This window comes from Tachypleus tridentatus, chromosome 9 (genome assembly GCF_004210375.1).
Source record: "Tachypleus tridentatus isolate NWPU-2018 chromosome 9, ASM421037v1, whole genome shotgun sequence".
Taxonomy (NCBI): Eukaryota; Metazoa; Arthropoda; class Merostomata; order Xiphosura; family Limulidae; genus Tachypleus; species Tachypleus tridentatus.
In genome coordinates, this window is record NC_134833.1 from 143,672,594 (window position 1) to 143,694,207 (window position 21,614).

Genomic DNA, 21,614 nt, shown 5'->3' on the forward strand with positions numbered 1-21,614 from the left:
TCCATCATGGTATACCCAGTGGATTGGATATTATTGATAAAGGGTTTTACTGCCAAGAAGATACAAATCCCCAAAACACAACCAACCTATGCAGAAATGACTTACCTAAGAAAGAAGCTGCTGGAATCGTGATACAATGGTCACACAGAGCCCTGATATCGATCCAATTAAACAGATTTGGGATTTGATAGATCAAAAACTTGACAAATCAAAAGAAAATTTGTAGGAGTTTATTAGAAAAGTTTGGAGTAAAGTCCCAAGGGAAACTTTCATTAAATATGTTGCAACAATGCTTGGAAGACTCTGCAATTATGATAAGGAGGACACACAAAATATTAACTGTTTCCTGAACTCAAGCACTTCCACTGAGTTTCTGTTGTACTAAATATGAAGATTAATAAAATGTTTATGTTTCACTTATGATTTACCTTCCATTGTTCTTTGAAAATATAATGTTTTACTTTGTCCTAACACTTTTGCACATTATGTTTTTCTTTGAAAAGGACTATTCTTTCAACTATAATAAGTCTATCTCTGGTGCTAATGCACTATTGCATGACTGGTAATTTGCTGTGAAACAAGTATATATACAGGTATTAAAGATGTCTTTCATACCACTGTATCTTTACAAATTATTCTCAAGAAATGCAGTTCATTCTCTGAAGTTTTGCAGTTTGTGGCACAACTGTAGTTAATCTTACTCTAAGTTATGTTTAAACAGATATTTATCACGTCCTTCAATTTAACTGCTAAAGATATTAAATCTAAAATTGAGTCCTGTAAAATTATGTAACACGAGAAAGACAACTCCATTATGATGAAATAGTTCTTGATTATTCCAGACGAGTTACAAAGAACAAGTTAATCTGTTTAACTGATATTTCATGTAAGAAATTGTTTTCTAAAATAGTTTCACTATTTTATTAAATTTCTTAATCATGACAGAGAAGAGATCACCTATTTGATGAGTTGTTGTGAACCTAATCATGATGGGCTTATTGACTACAGAGAATTCACTGAACGTTTCCATAATCCAGCAAAAGATATTGGTAAGTTAATCCCTTTGTGCATTTTAAAGTTTGGGTTAATAGATAGTAGTTTGTGAAATTTCGGTTAAGGAAATTTGTGCTTAAAGTTTGGATTATGATGTAGAAGTTTTTGGAGCTTGGTTAAGAAGTTGTAGTTTTTGAGTTTGGCCCAAGGAGCAGTAGCTTTTGAAATGTAGATCAGGAAGCAGTAGCTATTAGACTTTAAGTTAAGAATTTGGTTTAAAAGCCAGTAGTTTCTGGATGTGGTTTAAGAAATAGTAATGTTTGGAGAGTGGACTAAAATGTAGTTTTCAGAGCACAGATTAAGAAAAAGCAATTTCTTAACTGTTGTAAGAATTGGTTGTTTTGGGGATGTAAATTAAGAATAAGACTATAAATAACTATGAGGATAGTAGAGTCTTATGTTTAGTTATTTTTGACTTCTTAAACACACATATGTACACATATGCATGATCAGAAAGTATGGCTTTGACCTCTATAGAATATTGGTTCTTGTTGTAGTAATGGTTAGGGGACTATAGTTTTTGGAGTTTGGACTGAGGAACAGTAGTTTTTAAAGAATGTGGTCAGAAACAGTAGATTTTGTAGTTTATGAAAAACTAGCTATTTTTCCGTAAAGTTTGAAACCATTACACAGTAATAAATGGGATATACTCTAAAATCACATGCAAAAGTGTTTTTATAAAAATAAGTAGTTTCTGGTAGAGGAAAAATACTGTATTTCATTAAATTGAGTATTGATGAAAATTAATTAAACTATATGGTTTTTATTATTGTAAAAGCTTTTAATAGCTGTAAACCAATGTTCTTACTTCAAATAAAATTAATTGTAATTAGAAAGAACAGATTTAAACAATCTCTGCACTAAAGAAAACCTGTCCATTACAAATGATGACCCATCATAAGTCATCCACCTCCTTTCTCTTGTCATTTATCAGTTCCAGATTATCAATACCTGATGTTATTATTATTTTAATGACACAGTGTTAATACTTAATTTAACCTGTTGACTGCCAAGTATTTCAGCTGCTACAGCAGCTCCTATGCCAGGTTTTTTCCAGCAAAATTGAGTAATTATCAAAACAAAGGAAATAAGCAACAAATACTATTTTTTCTCTAAGACAAACTTATAGAAGTACACAAAATGAAGAAATATGTACAAAACATGAAACGAATTAACTCGTTCTTAGCACTGTGTTACTGATCGGCTTGGATGAGTTATCTCGTCTACGGCACTGAACAGGTTAAGCCTTTAATGTTTTCACTTAACAGTGTTATTAAACATACATATGCCACACATTTTATCATTCATTCCATTATATTGTTACCAATTGAATCTGTAATTTCTAACTTTTCTGACTGTATGTAAAAAAAAAACGTTTTTCAAGTTAATTGTGTTTTGTATTTTAAATTATGCTTTTTATTGTAATGCATTTTTATATTAAACAAAACAAATGTAGTTTGTTCTTGCAAGTATTTGATTTATATGTTGACTTTCTAGGTTTCAACCTTGCTGTTTTACTGACTAATTTGTCAGAACATATGCCTAATGATCCTAGGTAGGTTATATCTGTTATTAATAACTTCTAAGTATACTGTGGTTATAAAAGCTAGTGCTTGTAATTTTTAGAATTACTACCTACTACTAATGAAATGTGTAATTGAAAGTTAAATTGCTTATACTACCAGTTGGGATTTATAAAAATAATATATTGTCTTAATTTGTTGTTAATACAAATGAGGTAAGTATAAAAATATCTCATGGTTTAATGTCTTAAATGTTACATTAATAAACAAGCTTTATTTTAGCCTTAAAACAGCCAGATATTGATTGTTTAAAAGACCACAGTATTAAGGTGATCTAAATATTCAAACATTATGTGTGTTATATCATTAATTCTGAAAAGTAGATTTTCATATTATGGAAATTCTTGAAGGAAAAAGAAAACGATGTTTGAAGTTTGTTATTTTACCAAATGTTAAATGTATTTTTTTTTTTTTTTTTTTTTGTAATGTTGAAGAAACTTTGTGTGTTTTAAAAGCTAAAATAACCAAAATGCTGTTATAAAACAAGAACATTGTTTTGACATAAAATATCTCTGTAATTTTGTAAAATAATATTTATATTATTACATGCAAAAACATAATTTTGAAAGTAAGAATTAAGTTTATAAGTAGATTTCAACCTCTAAACTATATATACGAGAAATAAAAAGTGGCAGAAGGCAGTGTAATATTTAAACAATCAGTAGTAAACTGTTTTTGTTTTATGTGTGTATTAAATTTTTAGGTTAGCAAGATTTTTGGAAACAGCCAGTAGTGTTTTAAATTACTTTGAGCCATACCTAGGCAGGATTGAAATCATGGGTGAGTATTTTGTTGTAGCTTTTAGAAACACTTGAATCTTTTTTTTTATTATTGAGAGTTAATATCCTAATTTTCCCATTTAATTTGTTCTTCTTGTGGTGAGCTTAATCATATGTTTATTGCATATCATTATGTGTACATTATACATCAATGTTTCCAAACCTGTAGTTATGCATACCTCACAAGTTTGTGATAACCTTTTAAAACATTAAAAAGAAAATAAATCCAATTCTTCAAAATTGAGTGAGGTTCTGAAATATTTCAATGGCCATCACTCAGTATTTGCATATTGGTGATTCATCTTTGAATTGTTTCTTTTGGTTTGCAATTTTATTAAAATAAACCACTCTGCAGCTCACAATAAATAATATGCTTTAAGGTGTGATCGTAGTATGTAACATAGAGAAGTTAGAAATCAGCATTCTACATGATTAAGCTATAAGATATATAACACTAAATCTACAAAACATTACATCACTGAGACTGAAAAGTGAAATGATATTAATGTAGTAGTGTCCCTTTGTGGTCTTCACACTTGTTAAAATGTTTTTAACCTTGTTAGTAATAATAATAATAGAAACAATTACATAATAAACAAAATAAAGGTTTTGAATAAAACCACATATTCCATATGAAAATTTTCTTAATCATCGTAAAATTTATCTCCTAAAAGCACTGTCAAATGTTTGAGCCTCTGGACATTTCGATGGAATTTTCCTTCAAGGGCAAACATTATTACTTACCAAAAACAAAACGATTTCTGATATAAGAATAACAGGAAACTCAGCAAATGAAATTTTGAAACTGTTTACAGGTGGAAGTCACAGAATAGAAAGGGTGTATTTTGAAGTCAAAGAGTCTACAATCAATCAATGGGAAAAGCCACAAATCAAGGTGATCATTTTTCTTTTTAATCATCAGAGTTTTGTACAACAATCCAATCTTATCTTTTTTGAAGTACTAGTTTTTACATGTAAGATAATTATTTTAAATTAAATTTTTATTTCTTATAAACAGGATGATGTTGAGATATGTATACTTACTACATGTTATAAGTGTAGTTTTAGTGATCATATTAAACTGTTTTAATTTTTCTGAGCGTTTAGAAACCAGGTTCTTTTCTCTGGTATGTGGAATTTGAAATTAAAGGAGGAAAGGGTTTATCTTTCTTTTTTTCTTACATGAGATATTTTCATCATCTCCTGAACACTTATTTTATAAAGGGCTTATTTATTAATCCTGAAGAAGGTTTTTGATGGAGAATTTATGGTATTATCTGCTTGTTCTGTCTGACAAATACAGTTTGTAACAAACAAATACTAAACTTATCACCGTAATCACAAACAGCTTTATTATTATGTAGTATTATTTGAAGCATTCTTGTTAAAATATTTCTCATTTTCTGAAAATAAAAGAGCATAACACATTTCATTTTATATAATATTGTAAGGGTTAATACAGTCCATACAGAGGTACAAGAAAATGTTAAATATAGGAATAACAAGTGTTTTCTTAAAATAGAAATCAATATTAGAGTTTTTTTTTTTACATGTTGAAATATCCTAATCTCCAGTAAAATGTATCCATACATGGAAAAAAGATTTATTATTAAAATTCAAATAAATTTCATTCATTTGATAATAGGTAAAATTAATATTAAGTGTAAAGTATCAGTTGTTAGAGATAAATGTTGGCCTTATTTAGTAAGCTTTGGGTCCTATGTAATGTCAGAATCTTTCATAGTTCTATCTCCATGGTCAACACAGCACAGATAGCTTATCAACGGCTTTACACAAAAGTAAACAAACAAAAACATCTTACGTATTCTTCTTTTATGCAATAGGAATCCAAACGAGCCTTCTTCTATAGTATTGTAACAGAAGGTGGAGATAAAGAAAAACTAGAAGCTTTCGTTAACTTTTGTGAAGATGCAATTTTTGAGGTGAAGAACTGTTTATTTTATGAACTACAGTTTTAACTAAATGTAGTATCCTATCTCTTGTGTGAGTTTAAAGGCTGTCACGCTTTCCAGTTTGTTTTGTTTTTTCTTTAGTACTTTGTAATTACTGGGCCTTCATAACCCTTCACAATGTTAGAAAAACACGTCGGGTCAAAAATTTAATTAATGCCCAAAATATAAAACCCTACAACCTAAGCACTTTCAAGAAATGGACCTTTTTCATCAAGGAAAAAGTAGAAATCAGCTTTCCCTAACAAAGAAAGGTCTGTCAACCTTAAAAAAGTGTTCAAGTTGTGAGGTTTTGTATTTTTCCTTCATAATCGTTATATTAAAGTATGATCAACTGTATCACTGTGTTTGATTTTTCTTATGATTTTTCACAAAGAAACATTTTTACAGTTTAACTTTGTTTATTTATCAGTTCTGTTACCTTACTTTAATTATATAGTCTCTTTTTCTACATCAGAAGTTTATATGCTTAATATTGTTAGATGCAACACGCCAGCAGTATCTCAATGGAAGATAGTGAAGAGGGGCCAGCTAGAGCTTCAGACTACCCCTTCCCTGGTTCGGAGGAGGAGAAACCACCGTAAGTGTTCATACAATGCTCTCGTTGTTTCTGAAATAAGCCCATCTCTGATTTATATTTTCTAGAATATGAACTGAAATGCTTTTGAGTTGTATTGGATAAGTTCATCAAACAGGAGATATGTAATTGTGAAATGTGCTGAACTTGTTCTGGCTGTGTTATTACTAAATAAAAGTTGTTGTTTTTTATTTTTCCTTTTCTTACTGCCATCTTTTGAAGCTCTACTCAAATAAGTGGTTGAGTCTAACAATGCAAAATGCATATTTTTTCTTTATGTTCATTGGCCTTTTGGACAGCAGTGTATATTCTACATTGAAGAATCTCTTTAAAATCTTGTTTCTAATATTAGAGAACATCATCAAGTAGTTTATTTTTTCAATGACTTCATCAGGTGGCATAATATAAAACACTTTCTGTTGGATGTAGTTCAGCTCTGGAACCAGTGAAGCAAGGATTGCACTACCTCAAGGACAGCATTCTGAAAGTCTTATCCTACCTGACGCCCACCAATCTTAAGAAGCAGTATGCTGTGTTGCGACAAAAAACCTATATGGAGTTGTTAATTGGCTTTTTCAAACTCAGCTTCTACAGTGTTTTTAACAGCATGTGGTTCATGTATCACATCACAAGGTAAAATATATCTGTGTATCTCAAAATGGCTGGTATGGGTATTAACATTTTTACTAACAAAGCAGAGAACAACGTTTTGACCTTCCTAGTTAACCTGAAGATGACCTAGGAAGGTCAAAACATTCTTCTCTGCTTTATTATTAAAAGTGTTAATACTCATACCAGCTGTTCTGAGATACATTTTTATTTCAAGTGGGTTTCTTGTCATCAAGAGTATAAAGTTTTCCTACTTTTTGTAGTGATGTTTGCTTTTATTTGTTTAGTGCTCTTACTGTAAGTGTTATTTTAATTTCCATTGAAGTAACCAATCTGAATCTCATGTCTTTGACATACTGAGTGTTTTTTGTTGGGGTCAAATTTTTTAATCTTTATATTCATTATGTTGTCATTAGCAAGTTTTTGTTGTATTTATATTTCGTCTTTTTTGTAATACTGTGGGTTTTTTACATATAATAGGTATTTCTTAACTTCAGGAAACGTAGAGTTGACATCATGTATGTTAACTGTGGAAAAGAAAAGTTATTTCAGTTGGATATTTGTTTTAATTATCTAACTTTAGGTTTATTTGTTCTAAAAAATTAAGGTTTATTAATTTTGCAAGCTAGGAACATAACAATATCCTAAACTTTGTGTATATTTTCTCAAACTAGAATAGAACTTTATTACTAAATTATAATAATACATAACTATAGTAATACAAACAGATTGATTGTAATCAAGTGAAAACCTACTTATTACCTGACTAGATTAATTGTTATTAGAAAATGCCACCCAATCCAATAGAGCTTTGTGTTTATAATCCTGCATTTATGTTTTCTTGTTTCATAATTGTATGTTAGAAGACGTTTTAGTAGGTGTATAAAACTTCACCACATTTGATATTTTCCACTGACATTTATTAAAAAAGCTTATTTTATCTTTAAAAGTGTATGTCCTAGTGGATAGCTTTTGTTTAAAAGTGTATGACCTAGTGGTTAGCTTGCATCCAAGGTTCAAGCCACAATATGCCACTCAATATGCTTAACATTTTCAGCTGTGAAGAATTATAACAATGACAGTAATTCCTATTTGGTGAGCATAGGTTTCAGATGTTGCTGACTGGCTGATCTCACTCAGACTTAGGTTGAAACCCAAGACTTTTGATACTCTAACATAAATCTTCTACCAACTCAAATAAAACGTTAACTTACTAGTATCTGTTAATATTTCACTTTTCAATAATCTAAATTACCATATTTTTCCCCTTTCACAAACAATCCCTGTCCTTAGGTTTTATGTCAAGATTATGAGAGTTCACCATGCTGGGCACCAGTTTTTTTCGTGGTAATGCACTATTTTCTCTCTCTCTATGAGTTTATTACCAGATGGGTATCTTAAATAACTGAACTAATAAAACACTCTTCAGAAACTTATGTTACAACAGTTCTAAATTAGGGATGGTTATACCAAAACCTTAAAATCTCTGACATGACTGTTTAACCTATAAGTTGCATAAGATGCTATTTAGGTTGAAATTAACAATATCAGTTTTTAAAAACTATGCCTGCTTTCATAGTTTCAGTATTCTTTATTAGTTTAATCTGATTTTTCTTCTTACTAGGTCTGTAATAAAGGTCATCATCACATTAATGGGAGGTCAGCCGATAGGACAACCAGTGGAGGAAGAAAAACCGGAAGAACTTCATAAGCCTCGTTTTATCATTCCAACAGCTGTTCCATTACCTATAGAAGCACCACCTGACATATCTAGGATAGGTGACCATGCAGACATCCCAGGAACTATACAGGCATTCGGAGTGGATATCACCAAAGAAGAAGAGGGTGGTGAAGTGAGGTAAATATAATGTTTAATCAGAACATGATGGCTACCTCAGGCACAAAATCTTTATATTTATTTTAAATACAACGGATTTGATTAATCAAGGGCTTATGGAAACTCATACTAGTTTCTTTTTTCTCAGTAGTGAAATAGCAGGAAACAATGGGCATTTTTTTTACATAATTTTACTTTATTCATCTTTGTGCCTTTCAAAAATATTTGATTTATTAGGTCTTCCTTTTGTGGCTTACTTTTTTAAGATACTGGTAACATATCATAGTATAGTTATTTTGTATTTGTGTTTCTGATATTATAAGGTATCATATGGCACCAGCTCAGGCTCATCAGGAAGTTACTCCTCAGTCAAGTGTTGAATTTTCTGAAGGGAGTGAAGAAGAAGCTGGAAAAATTCAACATCCAGAGAAGATGCTTGATGGAGAGTTACTTTTAGATGGAGTAGCCCCATCTGGGGGTGTACACGTAAGTTTTAAATATCGGATTGAGACTGAGAGAGCACTTTTAAAGCCAGCTTACATCTATGTAGGCTTCAAAATATTGTGATAAAATATGAAAGTTTTGTAAAACATTAGTCTGCTCTCATTGTCTTTTGTAATGATAAATAATGTTTATGTGATACTGATTTCCATTATACAGACTTGGTAAAGTGGAGCTGGATTTAATCTTAGGAATTTTTACTTACAGTATAAGAGTTACAGTTTTAAAGATTCTGAGCTTGTAACTTTCATTTCAAAAAAATATTTACTCAGCTTTATTTTAAAATTTACAGGTCAAAGGTTATTATTTCCATCTGATACAAAATTAGCTTTTAAAGTTGTCAGTAATTTTTGTTTTCATTTACTTAACCTGTTCCTTAAAACATGTTTCAAAAACTAATTTATTGTACTTAAGATAAACAACATATTATTTTTCAAAATGTATTTTTTTTCTAGATGAATCAGATAGATGGCGATGTGAAGACAAAAGAGAGGTTTTCTGGTTTGGTAGAAGCAAGACTAGGGTAAACATCCAACTAACAAACTTGAACTTGTACTTTGCTGTGTTCAAAACGTTATAACTTTATTTATGTTATTAAATTATTTTACTTATTCTTATGTGGAATAATTTATGGTAAACTGTGCTACTTGATCCAGAAAACAAAGAAAGATTATACACATATATATATATCATGTTTTTTGTTAACTACACAAATCTCTTAAATTCTGTGTATTAACACATATAACATACCTTGTTTAGTGAAATAGTTTTATAGTAAGTTAATAATTAGAATCTACCATTGAAATGTAGATACTTTGAACAGATACTGTTCCCACATGCAGTTTGTGTTCATTCTGTATTCTGAGTCTCATATCCATTTTAACACAGTTTATTATATGAGCATTTTCAAGCCTTTCTTTCATAAAAGAGATTCTAGCTATGTTGGACACCATTTAAAGCATAGACATTTTCAGGCTTTTCTTTCATCTTGGTGAATCGTCAAATACTTTTATAAATCACAAAAGTAGAGATTAACTAGTTACTGCACATGTTCTGTGTGTCCTTGTGGAACCTTAATGTAATTTGAATACATAATTGGCATAACATAGAACCTAATTAAATAAATGTTTATGGGAAGAAGCGTGCAACACTGCACTGAAGATTTCATAATGAATTAATAAGCAAACTTTTAAAACCTCAAATTTGTTGGTTAATAGCGACAAAAGTGTAAATTTTATTAAATTAAAGGCCATGTTACAAGTTTTTACTTCTCTGATACAAAGTTGTCAATTTACATTCAGCAGTACAGAATCTGGAGTCCAAGCTGGTGTACCAGGAGCATCTGGTGCCAAAGACACTGTTCTTCAGCAAGGGATCCCAGCTTCCATGGCAGCAGAGCCTCAGAAGACAGTTGAGCCTCCTCCAGTGGCAGCCATTGATCTGAGTGAATATGTTCACAGGTTTGTGGTGAGTAGAATTCTCTGTCTGCATCTCCATTTATTTTGGTAGTAAACAAGGCAATCTTTTCTAATTGTACTCAAATGTTTGTGATGTTTGTTTCAGTTTGGTCTGGGACAACTTTGAGATCTATGTTTGTGAATACGTGTTGCTATCTTTATCAGTCAGTTGTGTGGCTTTTCATTCTAATTCTGGTACAATTTTATATCACATGTTTTAATATTTTTTATAAAACTACATTAGAAAGGCATTACTTGTATCCTGCCTAGTGTTTAATAAAAAAACTAATTTGATACAGGTTTCTTTTTCTTCGTAAGAAATGTGTAAAAGAGGTTAGGTCATCCTACAAACAGAGCATTAAAACCAATTAACTGTAGCTACACCTTTTAGATGTTGGATAAATCAGAATGTTTTTTTGAAATTGATAATATGATGTTGATACTAGTGACAGTCATGCTAAACATGGTTACTCGAGGATTATTTTGTTTCTTTACTTTATAATAAATTGTTGTCTTTAGCTGTAGTCATGCCAAAGTTAGTTGCTCAAGGATTTTTCTGTTCTTATTTTATTTCACAATAAGATGTTGATACAAGCTATAGTCATGCCAAACATGGTGTTATTCAGTGTTTTTTTTTTCTTATTTCACTTCATAATAAGATGTTGATACAACCTGTAGTCATGCCAAACATGGTGTTATTCAGTGTTTCTTTGGTTTTTTTTTGTTCTTATTTTATTTCTCAATAAGATGTTGATACAACCTGTAGTCATGCCAAACATGGTTTTACTCAAGGTTGTTTATTCCATTCTTATTCTGGATTTCACAATAAGATGTTGATACAATCTGTAGTCATGCAAACATCTGGTGTTAATCAAGAATTGTGTGTTTATGTTGTTAATTTCATACCACTATTACTTCATGAATAAACAATGTTACTCACTTTCTGTTCTTAATGCCAAATATTAGAGTTTCCTGGCAAGAAATTTCTATTATTTTCTTGACAATAAGATCTTGATAAAAGCAGTAGTCATGCCAAACATGGTTTTACTCAAGGGTTTATTCCATTCTTACTGGATTTCACAATAAGATGTTGATACAATCTGTAGTCCATCTGTGTTAATCAAGAATTTTGTGTTTATGGTTAATTTCATACCACTATTACTCATGAAAAACAATGTTACTCATTTTCTGTTCTTAATTTTAGAGTTTCCTGGCAAGAAATTTCTATACTATGAAGTATATAGCCCTTGTTCTAGCATTCTGTATCAATTGTATTTTGCTGTTTTATAAGGTATGTAAAGTTTAATTTTACTTTTTACTTTTAAATGAAGTGTCTATTAGTATTACCATTTTATTGTTTTAATATAAGGCTTTATTCCCCTTCACATAGTTCTTGATTTCTTAACTTCTGTGATGAAGTACATAACAGATGACAAGAAGTTCTAAGTTGAGAGCCCAATTTAAGTCTCACAAAAATTTACCTGTGAACATGAATACTGACTAATACCCCTTTTTCCTTCCCAAACAAACCTTTTCTTATTCAGACCAATTCTGATGATTGAGGACTGTTTCTCCATTGTACCCTGTTCCTCACCATCTCCATCAACTTTCTTAATTCAACTCCTTATTTATAATCCATTGTCTAATATCACATAATATCATAATTTAAATACTTCCTAGTTTCAGTGTGCTTTATCAGAGTTGGGTTACTTGTCAATCTCACAATTTTGTTTCTATTGATTGTAACTGTTATGTACCAACATCATTAAAACAAAACTTTTTTTTGTTATTTATGGGTTTATATAGGTGTCATAATGTAATTTGTTTTATGGCTGTCTGTAAAGTCACAGTTGACAGTTCCAGCAGAGGGAGCTCACATGTCCACCCTGTAGGTTAGAACTGATCACATGTGACAGCTGCAACTCTTAAATGGGGAAAACACACATTTACAAAAATATAAAATTAGTAGTTTCAGTGTATCACATATACCATCTTGAAAGGTATGCTGTATAAAAACAGTGACTTGTAACATGTATTATTTTCTTTGTCCAGTTTTGTCAGAGTATTTTTGAAACAATAGTTTTAGTTGAAAGCTCGTGTCATTGTTTATAAGTATTTCTGCATTTTATAAAATTATTAATTTGCAAATTAAAAATTCACTAATACTTTCAGCAGGGAACAAAGGTATAGTTTGTTTTTCTTTAAAATGAGATAAGACATAAAAATCATACAAAATATATATCAGTTCATAGTCTCCTAGCTTTTTATATATAGTAATATCAAAATATATTTTTTTAAATTATTTTTACCACCAGAAAAAAAAAGGAATTGATCAAGAGAGATGTCAAACTATAACTGAAAAAGAGACTGCTTATTAATCAAGCTATACAATACTTTATGCTACCTACTACAAGTGTTATAACAGTTTCCTAAGCACAAATTACATAAGAAAAACAAAACTTTACAAAAACTATGAAGTGTCCAAGCTGACTATAACAATGATAAAAAAAAATCAGGTGTTTTCATTATTATCATTTTCAACTGAAATCATGGTCTGATATGGCCTGGTGAATAGGGCATATAACCTTTTATCAGCACATTGTGGGTTTAACTCCCATCACCAAACATGTTTGCAATTTAAGCCTTGGGAGCAGTATAATGTGCCTGTTAAGCCTACTTTTATTGATAAAAAAATAGCCAAAGCCCAAGACTTTGTGGTGAGTAGTGTTTACCAGATGTTTTCCTTTTAGTATATCACTTTTAAATTATGGAGAAGTAGTGCATTTAGCCTATATGAAATTCAACAAACAAACAAAAACTGAAACAATAATTGTGGCTTTGCATTTACAGGTTTATTTTAAAACAATGTACACCATATGAAAACCCCCTTAATAAATTATGGATCAACGGTATAGTTTGTTATTGTTTCTTTTGATTATTAAACAGAAGTTTCAAACAACTGAGTTTTTATTGTAGTATAATACACTTAGTCAACTGAGGGTTTCATAAAGGTTGAATGTTAAACTTCAGATGTATGTTTAATTCTTTTGATGATCATATATTATTTGTATAACATGTCTCAGTCTCAACCCTTCAGTTCTTGGTCTCAGTGTTTTACAGGTTTTGAAAAGGAGATTATCTAAATTTAAAAGATTTAACAGCATTAGACCAATCACCTACTCAAGAACATTAAGAGCTAAGTATTGGTAATGCAGCAGTTCATATGAGGTGCAATATAGCTACAAAGATGTACTAGCAAACCCCCTTGATAGTTGGTAATACATCTTTGATGTTTATAGCATCTCTGTTATTTTTGCATGCATCACCAATTACCATATTACCAGTATTCCAATCTCCAGTTATACCACATGCTATTCAAAACTAACTGATATCATACACTGCATTAGGCATAGGCTTACTACAAGTCTGTGTGAACTTCATCTGGTACATCAAAGGTTGGCAGTTCTCCTTGATATTCAACATGTCTAGTAGACCTGCTGCTATACTGTTTCATTTCAGAGACCCTAAAGAATTTACAGATGCCAATACTGATTTCAGTTTTATTAACTGACCCTTGTGAGTGTTTTTTTTAATTCATTCGTTTTTTGTGTTGCTTTTCATAGGAGTAGACATTAATACAAAGACTGTGAGGTTAATGTACAAAAGATTTACAGTTAAGATATATCAATAAAGTTTGTTTGATGTATATGATTTTTATTCTTCTTGCTTTATTTTCCATTGTGTAATTTATTAGAAGGTCTCAGCTACAACACTGAACAACATGCAGCTCATATTTTGAAATGCAAGATAAAATGTGTCCATGTCATGGAAATCAATGAACTTGTTTGTTTTTCAAACAGTGGTCCATCTTCCCCATATAATGTTGATTACATGAATAGAAATAACACGTTGTTATTGATTTAGTATTTTTCTCAAGTACGTAACATAAGTCATCCCTGCTGTAGGTGACAACGGACGAAGCAGAAGAAGTTATTACAGAGCAGCCTGAAGTGAGTGAAATCCTAACCAACTTGACTGAAGATTTGCTTGGAGGGGACAGTGAAGTTGAAGGTGGAGAGGAAGATGAAGGAAATTTGGAGGAATGGTTAATAATAGAAGAAAAGTTCTTCTACTTAGAGCCCATACTGCGCCTGTTTGCTCTTCTACATTCCTTTGTAGCTTTCTGCATGCTGATTGCTTACTACCACTTAAAGGTGAGAATTTCATGGATCTTCCAACATTCTTGGTGTTTAAAGTTCTAAGTATCAAAGATTTTGTTTGATCTTATCCTGTCTGTTGTGCATCTCTGGTGGATAAAATGAATTCTTGACTGTGAAGTTGTTAAGTGGGAATTATTGTCATAAGGGAGATGTAAATAACACTTCACCCTGCTGTTTCCACCCAGTACCTACCAGTGTTCCATTTTTGGAACATCTTTTTATTATCTATCCCAGTTTATAATTGCTCTTACTTTTGTCTACTTTACATAACTAATTTTCAGTGAAATATTGCTGTGACTGTTTTAATAAACTATTTTCCTAAGTAAATCAGTTGTTTTGTCACAAAACTTTTTCAGTTTTGGTAAAATATGAAGTGCATGGTCCATTGATATTGTTCTATTATCATGTTTGGGAGTTATTTCTTTATAGATTTATGAGCTCCTCAGTCTGAAGGCTTTTAATTGTAAAAGCCAAGTTTATGAACCTGTGGTGGGCACAGTACACTCATTGAATATAGCTTTCTACTTAACAATAAACAAATAAAATATAAGTTTGTGAATCACTTCTCTAAAACCGTTATAATATACATTGTATTCTATACAAATAATATTACCTTCATTCTTCCTTGCACACTGGAGCAGTACATAAATTTTGATGTACCTATTTTGGAATATTTTACCTTTCATAAAGTATTCTTGCACCCTAGTTTTGGCATTTATTTTTGATTTTCAAGCTGTTGTATTTTAGTTTTGTGATCAATGGATTAATTGTTTGTTTTTGAATTTTGTGCAAAGCTATACGAGAACTATCTGCGCTAGCCGTCCCTAATTTAGCAGTGTAAGACTAGAGGGAAGGCAGCTAGTCATCACCATCCACCACCAACTCTTGGGCTACTCTTTTTACCAATGAATAGTTATAATTTCACATTATATCGCCTCCACAGTTGAAAGGGCGAGCAAGTTTGATGTAACAGGGATTCGAACCCATGACCCTCAGATTACAAGTCAAGTGCCTTAACTGCCTGGCAATGCCAGGTCAATAGATTAATAATTTATCCATTTTTAAATCATGTGGTTCAACAAATCACTACAAAGTCAATACACACACAAAGAAATTAAGTGTTATCTTTGTCTTTTTGAAGTGTACTAAGAATATCAAGCTGTGACATTATTCATAGTGAACTGCCTTATTAGTATCACCACCATTTTAACTGACACAGAAAATTAACAAATTTTAACAATGACAGATCTAACTCGATGAATAAATAACAGTGAAATAATGATCACTAAACAGAAAACAGTGTTAACTTTACAAGAAAACAAAAGTTAAGTAATTGTTATTTGGGAACGTTATATCACTGCCTGTTGACTTTGCTGGAAAAACAAAAGTTACGTAGCTGTCATTTAGAGAGGTTATATCACTGTTTCTGTATTCTACAAGTCACTAAAGTTTGATTTCATCTGGGTGGCATACACGGTATGATAATGCTAAACACTAAGCAGTATTAGCATAAAAAGAGTCTTTTCTGCTAACTGTTACATTTTATTTGTCACTTGGAACATGCATATGGATTGTTTCTAAGATATTCATCCACCTTCCACTTTAAACCATAAGTCTTCCTGTGATTTCATTTTAAGCCTTCTTTTCATGTGTGCTATAGTGTAATTTTTGGTATACTTTTATTGGTTATTTGAGCCCTTTTAGCTACTTTATAAGTGTTTAATATCTGTTATTCTGTCTTTGCCTTTTGAGGTTTGTGGTAGTCTGTATGTAATCTCAATCTACCCTTCTTCTGATCTTAAGTTTCTCTTTGTAGCTCTTACTAACATTAAATTATAAGTTGTATCTTCTCATTTTTTCTTAATTATTAGCTTCAGCTATTTGGTTCTTTTTTTCACTTCTGGTGGAAAATGATTGGTTTTTATCCTTATTTTTATGCTATTGTTAAAGCTTTAGCCTTTTTTTTATGTTACTCTAGTCCATGGTGGGAGGATTGTCCCTGAATTCAGTGGGTTATTGAAGTGTTGAAGGTGTAACATTTTCTGGAAGGGTAGCCATTTTTGAACATTTGTTTTTAGTTTTCTAGCACTTAGATGGTTTTCATGGTTGCAGATTCCACCATGAGTATGATAAATTCATTTCTCTTGTGCAATTATTTGACAATGACTAGTTTTCTTCAGTTTTTTTTAGTGATTTCTTCGATAAGAAATTATAATGAAAATTTCCCTGCATGGTTTATATGGTTCAAAGTATATTAATAATATAATTAGTAATGTAATGGTATAAAACAAAAGTGTGTGGTAATATTAAAGTTTTAAACTAAAAGAGCACACATACTGTATAAGGTGCCCCTGGCCATCTTTAAACGAGAGAAGGAGCTGGCAAGAAGTGTGGAATTTGATGGACTGTTCATATCAGAAGAACCAGCAGAGGATGACATCCGAAGTCACTGGGACAAGCTTGTGATAAGTACAAGGTTAGGATGAGTGAAAATGATATGTAAACATACATGTTTTTGTATGGATAATTAATATAAATTATTGTGCTTAAACTGCAAGGTAGAATATATTGAGAAAATGTTTTATTCGTCCATTGTTTATCTGTAGTTATTCTAATGGAATATTTGGATTGTTACTGAAAAATTGTTTCTTTATATTGGATGATACTCCCATATCTATTGTGCTAGGTGTGACCCAATGAAGTGTCTTAATAACAATAAAAGCTTTAGCAAAATCATAAGATATTCTGAATCATGTTTAATTTTTAATTTTCAAGCAGTATAGTTTAACACTTATTTTTTTCTTTCCTTTTTGCATTTTGAGCTTTTGGACTAAATTAACTCTAATATTTCTTTTTTGCTTTTAGTTCATTTCCAGTGAACTACTGGGACAAGTTTGTAAAAAAGAGGGTACGTGTTTGTATATTTCTAGTAGGTTACATTTAGTAATGGAGCCAGTCTGTTTATTTTTTCTAAGAAGGCACTACTAGAAAAGATATTAAATTGTTAGCATAGACTAAAATTGATATGTTTCTCTGCATTTAACTAGAATGTATATTAGTTCTTCATTTTATGATATATAGCAAGTGGTTAGTACACTTTAATCAAAACTTTTCTTATAAGTTAGAATTTTAAACTACTTCACTTAAGGAAGTTAAGTCTGTCATGGCCTGAGGGTTCTCGATTTGAACCCCATCAATGAATAGGCTCACACATTCAGATGTGTGGGCTTTATAATGTAATGGCCAATCCCACAATTCACTAGTAAAGAGTAGCCCAAGAAGTGGCAGTGGATGGTGTTAACTACCTATCTTCCTTTTGGTCTATAACTTGAAAATTAAGATGGCTAGCACAAGTTGCTTTTGAGTGCCTTAGCACAAACTTCAACAAACGTTTTTTATTGTACTTTGAACTTTAGTCTGTGAAATTGTTCACTGTCTGAAATGTTGTTTTCTCCTTTCAACATGAACAGGTTAGGGAAAAGTACAGTGAAACATATGATTATGATGCCATCAGTAATCTCCTGGGAATTGATAAAGGTGCATCTTTTACTCAAGATAAGGGATTGGGTGGATACTTCAGTTTGTAAGTTTCTTTTATTCTGGAAATCTTCAGCTGTTGTATTTTATTTGAAACAGTATTATAACCAATAACTGTTCTACATTATTCTGTATATTTTAATATTTTATATTGCCAAACATCATTGAATATAAGTGCTTACTTAGACATAGGCTGTAGGAACACTGCTCAAGTAGCACAAGAGGGTTTGATAGTTGTATAATAATTTTCAGTTTAAAAAAAAGTTTTTAAATCTCTATTATGAGATTGGTAGAATCAACTGAAGATCTATAATCAGTTACTAACTGATGAATTAAAGTAGTAGCATCAACTAATTGACATTAAATCTCTTCTGTTACAATAATTTTAAGCTTTTCAGTTATTCAGTCAGAAATGACTTATGGAAAGAAATTTAAAAGCTTTTACTGTATCTTAAGCAAAGCATTAATCCTAGAACCTGCAATGGGGTCCATATCAGCAGTTTAAACAGTTTTTTTTTAAATCATGCATCAAAGTACTTATGAATCCTGTAATGACATAAAGAGTCACACATGAAAATTTAAGCAGTTAATTTCACTAATTACTATTAGGGGTCATTTATATGTTTCATTTATGAGATGAGTGATTTTACACAGTGTAAAGTCTTTACAGTGAGTCTAAAAAGAAAGAAAATAAAATGATTCAAGATGGTCTAATATGTAGTCTTCACTGGTAGTGAATACTATAGAAACAAGCCAGTAATTTGTGGGTTCATTGTCTGGTACTTATTTATTATTACCTAGCTGTTTATTACTGGACAATCCCCCAGTGGGTCCAACAGTAAGGTTTTGAACTTACAGTGCTAAAGTTCAAGGCTTGAATTCTCATTGTGGAAAGAATACAAATAGCTCATTTTCTAGCTTTGTGTTTAAAACAACAAAATTACTGAACAAATGCACTTTATATCAAACAAGACATCTAAACTGCAAATTAGAGAGTTACCAAAACATTTAGCTGTAAAAAGAGTTTATATATATATACACAAATTAAATTAACAATGTTCAAGGTTTGCATGTTTAAAATAGAAAATAAAATATATTATAAAGTAATAATATTCTTCCTCTCTATAATAGTTTCTTGTTTCTGTTACTTTCAGTATCACTGATGTTGACTGGAAATATCAGATATGGAAATCTGGGGTTACTATTACTGATAATGTAAGTCATTTCTCTTAGGAGTTACATCTAATTATTATAGTTTGAATTTATTAATTACTTTTACAGTGAAGTTACAATTAGATGATGTTTTCTTCCCTCAATTAATAGTAGTACAAGCATCTAATGCTTGTCTTCTGAGTAAGATCATTTGAGTCTTTCACAATGATGAGAAACCCACTTGAAGTGAAAATGTATTTTAAAGATAGCTTTTATGGTATTAAAACTTCAATAAAAATAAAGTACAGACAACATTTCAACCTTCTTAGGTCATCTTCAGGTTAACAAAGAGCCTTCTGTAAGCAACAGTGTTCGAAAGAGTCTTTCTGATTCAATACAATAACACATAATATGAGTACAATACATGTTTTATAACCTGGATTGTTACATAGCCTCTAACAATAGCAGTCAAAATTGTCATATTAAAATTAATCATATTTTCACTAGTAATTAATTTGGCTTCATTGTGCAAGGTTTTCATTGACTTTGGTATCTTTAGGTATTGTTTTAAAATTATTTCATTGTTATAATGGTATGAACAAAAGTTTTGAAGCATTGTTATTCTTCACTTGTTTTGAGTATTAGAACTGTAATGTTGTAATATATTCTATAGTTGAAGAATTATTTATAATTATCTATTAAAAATAATAACATGTCTAATCCATCTAATGATAATTAATTAATTTATTTCTTCAATAACGTTTCCTACATGCTACATTTAATTTTAGGCCTAACTTCATATAAATTTCTTTATTATTAACTGCAAGATATAAACCTAAATTAATTAGCTTTGACAGATAAAATACGTAACTTACCAAGTAACTGAATATCAGAATAAATATTACAACTCCTGCTACTAATACTGAATAACTCTTCTGACACTGAAGTAACTAAATGGCACTAAACTGACTCATTTATGTTGGACTCTTGTTTCTGTGTAACTCAGGAAACTTATCTTTACTCAACTTTCTGGATCTTGATGTCATCACAGTGATGAGCTCTATCAACAGTCGTTTAAATTAAGACATCAAAAATATAGCTTACAGCAAAGTGTTTATTAAAAAATTGCTTTGAAAAAATTCTGTACTTATATAATTATGTTGCTGCCATCTAAGCACTAAATGCTCTCTAATATACTTCATTTAAGCTTTCATTTTTTTCTTTTTTTCCAGTCTTTCCTTTACAATCTGTGGTATTTTGTTTTCTCTGTGATGGGTAACTTTAACTACTTCTTTTTTGCTGCGCATCTCTTGGATGTGGCCGTGGGTTTTAAAACTCTTCGTACCATCTTACAGTCCGTAACACACAATGGAAAGCAGGTGATGTGTGATAAAAGGCATCGAAAGTGTTTATGATTTTAAAAAATATTTTATGGTATAATATTGACAATATGATAATAGATACCTGTGTACTTGAAGTTCTGTACTTTGTGTTGATGTTTTTGGTAACAAAAATGAATAGTTTTGGTTTTTAAGAATACAACCACAAACATCACTCTTTGAGACCTGGAAAAACTGTTGTTGGCCACACTTGCCTAAGTAAATGTTTCAAGAATACAGGTATTTATTTTCAATTATTGATTAGCTATAAAATGTAATACTGAAATTGTCAAAACTAAAAATGATAACTCACAATACTGGAATTTTAAAGTAAAAAAATGTTAATATATTTTGAAAGATATCAAAGTAACTAAACAAAAATAAAAGATTATAATAATCATCAAATTTCTGATATTTTTAAAGAATAAATTGGAATTATTTATAATCTAAAGGGTATCATAATTGTGAAAAATTCAATGACACTGAAAGAAATATAAAATTTAAAAGATTCTGAGCGATGATATCAAACACATTACATGTGCATCTGTCTGGCTTTATTGTATTTTACTGTTTTCTCCAGCTGGTGCTGACAGTGATGCTCCTAACAATCATTGTGTATATCTACACTGTAATAGCTTTTAACTTCTTCCGCAAGTTCTATGTTCAAGAAGAGGAAGATCAAGTCGACCAGAAGTGTCACAACATGCTCACTGTAAGTACAGGCTTTCCTCATACAATAATAAACTTTAACATGCTCACTGTAAGTACAGACTTTCCTCATACAACCACTGCTTTTAATGGTCTAAAATAATGTCACTACAACATCAGCTCAAGAAAAACAAAACAATGTGTTAAACTGTAACATACTTGGAATAAACTTTAACATGCTCACTGTAATGTGTTAAACTTTAACACTGTAACTTTACTCGAATAAACTTTAACATGCTCACTGTAAGTACA

General features: G+C 30.7%; 1 protein-coding gene across 11 annotated transcripts in view; it reads left to right on the forward strand.

The window, feature by feature from the left end:
- The window catches only part of LOC143226567 (ryanodine receptor-like), a 250,771-nt gene that overhangs the window by 221,486 nt on the left and 7,671 nt on the right, over positions 1–21,614 (forward strand). For 7 of the 11 annotated variants that reach the window (XM_076457710.1, XM_076457700.1, XM_076457699.1 and 4 more), the window contains 19 exons: positions 946–1,049; positions 2,551–2,608; positions 3,340–3,416; positions 4,231–4,310; positions 5,260–5,358; positions 5,868–5,965; positions 6,392–6,595; positions 8,196–8,429; positions 8,732–8,894; positions 9,365–9,432; positions 10,211–10,376; positions 11,571–11,657; positions 14,332–14,580; positions 16,932–17,062; positions 17,452–17,494; positions 18,057–18,169; positions 19,278–19,338; positions 20,508–20,654; positions 21,235–21,366. In XM_076457710.1, the coding sequence (XP_076313825.1) occupies positions 946–1,049; positions 2,551–2,608; positions 3,340–3,416; positions 4,231–4,310; positions 5,260–5,358; positions 5,868–5,965; positions 6,392–6,595; positions 8,196–8,429; positions 8,732–8,894; positions 9,365–9,432; positions 10,211–10,376; positions 11,571–11,657; positions 14,332–14,580; positions 16,932–17,062; positions 17,452–17,494; positions 18,057–18,169; positions 19,278–19,338; positions 20,508–20,654; positions 21,235–21,366 (2,314 nt within the window). The remainder of the gene's footprint in view (positions 1–945; positions 1,050–2,550; positions 2,609–3,339; positions 3,417–4,230; positions 4,311–5,259; positions 5,359–5,867; positions 5,966–6,391; positions 6,596–8,195; positions 8,430–8,731; positions 8,895–9,364; positions 9,433–10,210; positions 10,377–11,570; positions 11,658–14,331; positions 14,581–16,931; positions 17,063–17,451; positions 17,495–18,056; positions 18,170–19,277; positions 19,339–20,507; positions 20,655–21,234; positions 21,367–21,614) is intronic. The other 4 variants (XM_076457702.1, XM_076457701.1, XM_076457707.1 and 1 more) reach the window with 1 other exon arrangement.